We start from the raw sequence: 9,519 nt of genomic DNA on the forward strand, positions 1-9,519 counted from the left end.
TAGTTTAAGTTTGATTTTTCTTTCTAAGCTCAAGCCTAAACACTCCTCACTTATGTAATCTAGTTGACTAAGGCCAGCTCAAGTTTCTCATATACTAGATAAACAAGCATAGGCGTGACTTGAGCTCAAGCTCAAGCTCAATTAAATTTCAACGAGCCAAGCTCAAACACCACAAAGCTCAGCTCGTTTCTAGCCCTAAGAGATTCCCTAATGAAACTGCTATAGCAGCGGTCATTGCTATAATATAGCATCTTGAGTGCCATATTGCCAAATTTGGCAACTCTTCATTCTATCTCTCACTTTATGATGGAGCCTACAAATATCATTTGTACTAGGTTTTTTGTGAAGAAAATGCAAGAAACAGCGTTACCCACATTGGAGCAAGGTTGCCAAGTTTCAATATTTTGAGTTCAGTAGTATGTCAAAATTTAGCATTGGTACGCCATTTTTGGGAAGAGACACGGGGCAAACTAAACAGTGTATTTTGGAAATAACTGAGACTACATTAGACCATGCACCGTGGCTGAAAAGAAACAGAATCCAACAGACATTGATTCATTATTAGTGGCAACTAGCAACCAATGAGCATAATCATTGATTGAACCAACAGCTAAATGGTCTCTAACTGGTTCTGTCAGAAAAGAAACATTGTTCAAGATGTACAGCAAAGAGTACAACCCTCAATATGAGAATCAATCCTCCAAATATCTCTTGATCCCCTTGGGGCTACTCCTAGGGCTCGTGCCTGGTAAATACCCAGGTATGTGTAGGATGGGAGGACTGCTTTTATCTTGGGGACTAGTTGGGACAAAGCCTCAAATATCCTCGTTAGAAAACAAAAATAAATTTTAAAAAAAGTTGTCCAAAGATCTTACCGTGATATCATTTTATGATATTTCATGTTCTTGCACCCATTAAGAGCTCTGATATCAACTGCTCTTTACTCTGAGGCAGCTGTGTGATGGTGATCATAATCTCCATTCAGTTGTTACTCTGTCGAAGGAATGAGATATACACAAGCAGCAAAACCAAGAAACAAGAATTTATAACTATTTACCATTTCAGAATACAGTTTAAACTATACTTCCGTATTTAGGGTAGTGGCGTTTCTTTGTCGTTTGATTTGTTCTCCAGAAAGAAAGCTCTTCCTACTCCTTGAGATCTATCTCATTTTTAAGCTCATAAAAATTCCAAAGTCTTCACAGGACGTCATCACCAGAGGTCACTGCAAGAGCACTGTCCACCAAAAAAATGATGGAACCTGTTTGAATCTCTCAAGATGATAGGTCGTCCATTAATCTTGGATACAAACTTCATAAACTCATGACAGTCAGCACAAACTCGGATGTTCTTTATAATCCTGATAGGTGCCCCTCCATGAGGCTTTCTTATCAACCCAAATGCAAGAGCAAGTTTCTCGCTATGGTAACAGATGGATTTCAATTTCTCATCCTCATTCACATCATGTAACACCAAATTTGTTTGGGGGGTAAATCCAGAATCCTGTAGCTTTCTTATCAATCTGTTCAATTCTTGATAAATCTTTTCTGATTCAGCATGACTTCTATCTTCTGATACAAACTTATAGATCTCACCATCAATCTCAATCCAACTATAAGCAGCAAACTTTTTAACGTTCTGGTTCTTCATAAGAGTTCTCATGGATGCCACATCTTTCCATCTTCCCCTTGCAGCGTACACGTTGGACAGCACGATGTACGGTCCCGCATTTAGTGGATCCAATTCAAAGAGTCGCCTCACTGCCATCTCTCCGTGTTCAACGTTACCGTTAATTGTACAAACAAACAAAAGATTAGACCAAATTAGACTATTTGGCTCATGTGGCATATACTTTATTAGATCTATTGCTTTATCCATGTGACCTGAACGACCAAGGAGATTGATCATACACGCATAATGATCCAAAGTTGGTGTCATTCCATGCAACTCGCTTATGGAATTGAAGTAATCTTGTCCCCTTTCAATCAAACCAGCATGGACACAAGCAGACAGAACTCCCACAAAAGTAACATTATCTGGTTTTAAGTTCTCTTGCAGCATTTTCTCATAGAGGGCCAGAGCATCTAGATCTTTTCCGTTTTGTGCATAACCGACTACAATGGAATTCCAAGAAATGACATTCTTTATAGGCATCATACTAAAAACAGCCCAAGCATCTTTAGTTTCTCCACATTTAGAATACATGTCGACAAGGGCACTTGAAACAAGCAAATCACCATCTGCTCCCATATGTACTGCTTTTCCATGAATCACCTGACCATGACACAAAGAGGCTAGTCGGGCACAAGAACTAGCCACAATTGAGATGGTAAAACTGTCTGGTTTGACATTTTCTTGCAGCATCTGACCAAATAACCTCAAAGCATCCTCTTCTTTTCCACTTTGTACATAACCCACTATCATTGTGGTCCAACAAATCTTATCCTTCTTCTTGAGCTCACTAAAAGTTTTTTGCGCTTCATCTATGTATCCACTTTGAAAGAAAGCACTGAGAACATTTGAAACAGTGACCTCATCTGGCTTTAAACCTGAAAGCTGCATTTCATGGAACAAATCAATGCATTTCTCAGGCTGCCCATTTTTCAAATAACCTGAAATTATTGAATTCCAAGAAACCACATTCTTGTCAACCATCTGGTCAAACAACCACCTTGCCTCATGAATCTCACCACACTTTGCATAAATATCAGTCAAAGCATTCCAAACATAAACATTCTGTTCCAAATTAGAAGCAACAATTCTCCCGTGAATTTGTTTCCCATGCTTCAAATCCAACATGCGGGAACATGCATTCAATGCACTCACATGGGTGTATTCATTGGGCTCAAATCCATCCTTTTGCATTCTAATAAAAACCTCCAAAGCCTTGCTCGAACACCCACTTGCAGCCAAGCCTGCAATCACTGTATTATAAGAAACTGAATCACAATAAGGCATTCGATTAAAGAACACCCACAAATGATCAACCAAACCTAACTTGGAGTACGCAGACAGCATAGCATTATACGAAAATATATCCCTGGTGGCCATTTTGTCAAAAAGATTTTGAGCATCAGAGAGAAAGCCAGATTTGGAATAGAGTTGAAGGAGACGATTGTGGACGAACGTGTTGGTGGGTCGATACAAGTGAAGGTCCATGTGATACTGCAGTCTCTTGGCTTGTTCAATGTCATTGTATCGAACACATGTGAGAACAAAACGAGTGTATGTTTCAGAACTTGCACAGCCACGAAAGTATAGCAAGTCTACGGCTTCGCGAAGCTTGTGCTTGCTGTTCATTTTCTGTTCCCACTATTGAATTTGAATTGTAGTTTTATGTAATAGTACATTTTGGCGCTTAACTTGCCTTATTATCCTGTACCTGTTAGACATAGTCCGAGCAACCTAAGTATAGCCTGAAATTTTTTCAAGACTTGAACCGTGTAATTTCAAATTTGGTAAATTATACCGACCTCTCGTGACTATCACCAAAATTACACCAGACCCATTAACATGATAAAATGACACCAACTTTCCCTCACGGGTTTCAAAACTTAACTCTGCTAAGGACTGACATGAAATGACAAAAATATCATCCAGATCATTCCGGACAACTCACTTTCTGTCCCTATCTCAGACATTACATCAAACAACTCCTTTGCATACCAGTCCAGTTAACAAGAATATCTGCATACCCCTTTATCCCCACAATCACCACTCTTCTCTTTCTTTCCCAAAACCAAGACAATCCATCCACCAATCTCCAATTCTCCTTGGCCTCTTTCTGTTTCTTTGGTTGTAAGTCACTTTCTCTCCCTCTCTCAGACATTTCATCAAACAACTCCTTTGCATACCAGTTAAAAACTATATCCGCATACCCCTTTGTCCCGACACACACAGTGCCCCTTAGCCACCGTCGAATAGAGCAAAGCAATCACAACTAAGACAATCCCATCCCACTATTAATCTCCAATTCTCATTGCCCTCTCTCTATTTCGTTGGAAACCCATATCCCCCCTCACCTCAAGAAAAAAAAAAACTCTTCCTCAACGCACCCCCAATACAGTGTTGAAGAACCCAATCAAACAATCATAGCCACTGTCGAGCCAATCAGTAGAGTAGAGGATTGTCGTGAGATGGGTAGCCTTTTGTTTTGGGTAGAAAATTGGTTTGGAATGGATGGAGTGAGGGGAGCCTCTATTTGCACACACCAATTCCACTCTTTGCACACACTTAATGAATTTTATTTTTATTACAATTTTATCCCTAAATAAAATTACTATTATAGACATCTCACACAATTCAAATAAACACACATCCTCTCAATACACACACAGACGTTGCAATGCCTCTGCTTCCTCATTTTGCTAAATGATCCACACACACACACGTTACTCCATACCAGAGCTCGAAAGTTACTCCATTCTTCATTAGTGTACACTCCTTGCACAAGCTCCACACTCCTTCCACAAGCTGTCTTCCTCATTCTTCCTTCCTCATTCTTCATTACTTATTTGTGATGGAGGATTTGTCTTCTGAAAATCAGCAAATAAGTATTCATGTGAAGCAGAGCGAAGAAAATGTGAGTTTAAATTTTTTTTTTTTTCGCAGCGTCGTTCGGATAACCAGAGCCGAATTTTGTTATTTTGTTCGGAAATGTACTACCGAAATAATTATGTATTTTCGGAAGTTGATGTCCAAATAAATTGATAAATTTCGGAAGTTGTTGTCCGAAAAATATATATAAATTCGGAAGTTGTTGTCCGAAAAATGTTAACTTATACAACATTCAACTTTCGAAATTTGAAAAAAAATTCGGACAACTACTTCCGAATGAAGTAAATTTTTTTTTTCCATTTTATATTCCAAATTTGCAAACTGCATACCAAATTTACAGTTTCAAATTGCAAATTAATCTTTATAATGCCATTAAAAATTTGTAATGTTATACAAAACATGCAGGAATATGTGTCAACTCAAGGAAGTCAGGTTTGCGCGAATTTTGTGTTAGATTACACCACTCATTTCACAACTGAACAGGTTCAGTCTACGAAATTCTAACGATTATGTTTTGAATTGCTCACCAAATGTAAATGTTTGATAATATTTATTTAACTTTGTAGGTATTCAAAAGTAAGGATGAATTGCTCAACTGGGTACGTGAAGTTGGAAAGAGAAATGGTTTGGTCATTGTAATCAAAACATCAAACTATGGTGGAGGGAAAAAAAGACCCAGGATGTATCTTGCTTGTGAGAGGAGTGGCCAATATAAAGCAACAAAGAAGTTAAAACATGATGGCAACAATACATCAAGAATAACCGGTACGAAGAAGTGTGGTTGTCCTTTTGATATGAGGGCTCACAGGTTTACCACATATGATGAATGGACATTGACTGTAGTATGCGGATTGCATAATCATCCACCTGCGGAGCACCTCGAGGGACATTCATATACGGGGAGGCTATCAAAGGATGAGAAAGCATTGTTAATGGATATGTCAAAGAGCATGGTTCGGCCAAAAGAAATCCTAGTAACCTTGAAACAGCGAGATGCCCTCAATGTAAGCACACTTAAAACCATTTACAATGTACGCCATCGAAACAGGGTGGTACAGAGAGCTGGAAGATCACAGATGCAACACTTATTGGGTGAATTGGCCAAGTATAATTACATTGAGCGCCATCGGTCTGAAGAGTCCACGATGACTGTGACTGACTTGTTTTGGGCACATCCTACCAGTTTGGACTTATTTCGGTCTTTCCCACGTATATTAATTATGGATTGCACATATAAAACCAACAGATATCGGCTTCCTCTTCTTGAAATTGTGGGAGTGACATCAACTGAAATGACATTCTCTGTAGCTTTTGCATACTTACAGTATGAGAGAGTCGATAACTATGCGTGGGTGTTAGCCACATTACGTGATGTCGTGGATGGGTTTGTTGTGCCAACAGTTATTGTTACTGACAGAGAGCTAGCCTTGATGAATGCCATACAGAAGATATTCCCGAGTGCCAGACATTTATTATGTCGTTGGCATATCAGTAAGAATGTGTTAACCAAATGCAAGAAAATGTTTGAGACACAGCAAAAATGGGAGAAGTTCAACCATGAGTGGAACTCTGTAGTGTATTCATCTTCTGAAATTCAATACGAGGAGCGTCTTAAATCATTACTTAAGGAATTCAGTAGTTATCCTGATGCAGTCAAATATGTCATGGATACTTGGTTGGTTCCTTACAAGGACAAATTTGTGGCGGCATGGACAGACACGTGTATGCATTGTGGCAATGTTACAACGAACCGGTAACATTACTTTTGTTGAATATGTTATTAACAACTGCCATGTACTTGATTTTAACTTGACTTACATTGAATTGAACAGGGCTGAGAGTGCACATGCAAAACTTAAAAGACAATTGGGTTCATGTCAAGTCTCATTTCAGGCATCATTTGAGAAAATACAGTCTGCTTGAGTTGCAACACACTGATTCGGAGGTGAAGCCCAAAACACGTCCTCGGGATCATAAGAAGATCAATGTTTCTACCCGTCGTGACCCGTGTGCATTTGAGTTAGTGCAATTTGGACATGATTCCTTCTTACCTAGGGACATGCAAATCACTACATTAGCTTCTACTCTGCAAACCAAGACGAAGCGACCTGTTAAGGGAAAGGAGAAGGTGAACCCGAAAGGGAAGGCATACATTACTAGAGCAGTGAAACCTGGTGCATATGTTGATGCTTTCCCTACTGGGTTAAAACCATATATTAAGTTTGTCAAGGATGTAGCTGCAGATGGGAATTGTGGTTTCAGGGCTATAGCTGCTTCAATTGGTCATACAGAAGATGATTGGGCTCAGGTTAGGCGTGACCTATTGGGTGAGCTGCACACACACAAAGAGGAATACATTACACTTTATGGGTCCTATGAAAGGTTTGAAGAATTGACAAGCATATTGTCATACTTTGAAGACAGTCCTGGATACTCACATTGGATGACTATGCCAGACATGGGCCATCTTGTTGCATCGTGCTACAATCTTGTGTTATACCACTTGTCTTTACAGCAATGTCTCACCTTTTTACCTCTTAGAACCGTGCCAGTACCTCAACTTGATAGACGTGAGATTGCCATTGGGTTTGTCAACGGAAATCATTTCGTGCAGGTATAACAGAAACTTATCAATTGCGTTTATGCATGTACAAGAAGTTATGAGGTATGACCACTAAGTCAATTGATATTTGGTGCAGGTTTTGTTGCAGCCAGGCCATCCAGTTCCTCCTATTGCCACTAATTGGAGAAAATACCGTCACCGTTGCGCTGTGGACTGGGATGATGCATATGTGCGTTGCATTCAACATTTCAAGGACATTATTCATGATAATGTAGCTACTCGAGAGACTTTTGATGTTGTTGATGTCACATGACACATGTATGCATTTGACAATGTTACAATTATGGAAGAAATTAATGAATGTGTTTTTTATGTTGATGTGTTATATTTTGCAATGTGGATTGAATGTTATCGACCATGGTTACCATTCCATTGTAATAAGAAAATATCATTTACAAAATCAACGACCATTGTTACCATTTCATTCTAATAATAAAAGGTCATTACAATGTCATTACAATACCATTGTTGTCATTCCATTCTAATAAGAAAATATTAACCACTGTTACCATTACAACAATGTCATCTTACAAAAAACACCAAACAATATTCATCAACTAACAAAATAACATGTAACAATTCACAACGTCGACCACGACCTCGACCACGACCTTGACCTCGTCCTCGCCCACGCCCTCGTCCCCGTTGATGGTCTACATCCAATTCACGACGTCGTCTATTTGAAGCAGTAGGTGGGACACGTTGTTGATATTCAGAATCCATATTATCTGCAAAAAATACTAAGTGTGTGTAATGAGTGTGTGTGTAAATAATAACGGTCTGTGTGTGTAAAATTAATGAGAGTGTTTTAAAATATAAGTGTGTGTGTAATGAGTGTGTGTGCAAAATTAATGAGAGTGTGTGTGTAAATAATAAGTGTTTTAAATTATAATGAGAGTGTGTGTAAAATTAATGAGAGTGTGTGTAGTGAGTGTTATAATTAAGTGTTTTAATTAAGTGTTAGAAGGAAAAAAAAAAAAAAATTATTTTCTGTTCGGAAGTTGTTGTTCGAAAACACCTACTCTGTTCGGAAGTTGTTGTCCGAAAATACCTGTTCTGTTCGGAACTTGTTGTCCGAAATTATAGCTCATATTCGGAAGTTGAAAACCGAAAAAAAAAAATTATTTTCGGCACTTGAAAGCCGAACCAAGTCAATATTTTCGGAACTATAGTGCCGAATGGAAGTAGAAATTTCGGAACTCTACTGCCGAACAAAAACAAAAATTTCGAATAACCAGTTCCGAATGAAACACGGCAATCACAGTGGACTGAAAATTTCGAAAATGGTAAAAATTAACCCTACATTACAAATAAAATAGGAATGAGAAGATTATAATCTGTGTAAACTAACCTAAAATGTGAAAATTTCAATGTTCTTCAATGCCCTTCAATGCCAAAACTTCAATGACACAAATGGATGGATGAAGCTTTTGGGGAGGAACGGTGGAGAGTGTGAGAGATGGGTGTGTGTGTGAGAGGGGTTCTCAGATGGGTGTGTGTGTGAGAGGGGTCTCACGGGTGTGTGTGTGTGAGAGAGGGGGTGTGTGTGTATGATTTACATTTGGGGGTATATGTGGAGTGATAGGTGTGCGTAGTGAGTCAAATATATTAGGATTTATTTTTTTAGTGTGTGTATTAAGAAAGATTTGTATAGAGAGGAAAGGGTGTGTGTACATAGAAGCTCCCATGGAGTGAGGTGTAGCGGTTGGTAGGCAGGGATGACTTGTTTTCTATTTATTTTATTTTCTCACAATTTATTTATTTATTGTTCCTAACTTTTAATTATTATCGTTAAAAATTGTTTTAAATGGTAAAATTTATATTTTTATTTAAAATTTGATGACATTAACAAATTTCATCCAACTACCTAACAGTTAAGTAACGGTATGGGTAGAAATGTAAGAGTCAATTACACTAGAACCTTCAATTATTAGTAAGAGGGTATTCAGCGTAATTTATGTAAGTACACTTATTTAGATAAGGGTACTTATTTACGTCTTCTTTAATTTTTTACACATTTTTTCATAAAAAGTCAAAAAACATACTTATTTAGATCATCACAAATACTCTCTAAATATCACTTTACTCATCATTTATGAATTTGTACATATTGATCTTCTCAACTATAAAAATTATACAAATACATATCTTCTTAAGGTAGTCTCGAGGGGTCTACGGAGAGGGGTCTACGGAGAGTGAAATTGATACATTTTTATAATTGAAAGGATCAAAATGTATGATTTATAAATAAGAGGGGTAAAATAATATTCACTAATAACTTAGGAGATCTTGATGTAAATAACCCGAAATGTAATGCAAGAGTCTCTCATATTTATCTA

General features: G+C 38.0%; 3 protein-coding genes across 3 annotated transcripts; 2 read left to right on the top strand and 1 right to left on the bottom strand.

Annotated features, from left to right (window-relative positions):
* Window positions 1-1,012: 1,012 nt before the first annotated feature.
* On the bottom strand, window positions 1,013-4,200 carry LOC114295099 (pentatricopeptide repeat-containing protein At2g22070). The gene has a single exon (XM_028239292.2). It carries the CDS (start codon window positions 3,298-3,300, stop codon window positions 1,213-1,215), a length of 2,088 nt encoding a protein of 695 aa, XP_028095093.2. The 5' UTR covers window positions 3,301-4,200; the 3' UTR covers window positions 1,013-1,212.
* Window positions 4,201-5,115: 915 nt separating this feature from the next.
* On the top strand, window positions 5,116-6,480 carry LOC145791865 (protein FAR-RED IMPAIRED RESPONSE 1-like). Its single transcript, XM_082872320.1, has 2 exons — window positions 5,116-6,310; window positions 6,390-6,480. Exons 1-2 carry the CDS (start codon window positions 5,238-5,240, stop codon window positions 6,478-6,480), a joined length of 1,164 nt encoding a protein of 387 aa, XP_082728446.1. The 5' UTR covers window positions 5,116-5,237.
* Window positions 6,481-6,615: 135 nt separating this feature from the next.
* On the top strand, window positions 6,616-7,433 carry LOC145791866 (uncharacterized). The gene is made up of 2 exons (XM_082872321.1): window positions 6,616-7,171; window positions 7,257-7,433. Exons 1-2 carry the CDS (start codon window positions 6,617-6,619, stop codon window positions 7,431-7,433), a joined length of 732 nt encoding a protein of 243 aa, XP_082728447.1. The 5' UTR covers window position 6,616.
* Window positions 7,434-9,519: the final 2,086 nt, after the last annotated feature.

This window comes from Camellia sinensis, chromosome 5 (genome assembly GCF_055761805.1).
Source record: "Camellia sinensis isolate YWXY chromosome 5, ASM5576180v1, whole genome shotgun sequence".
NCBI classification, from domain to species: Eukaryota; Viridiplantae; Streptophyta; class Magnoliopsida; order Ericales; family Theaceae; genus Camellia; species Camellia sinensis.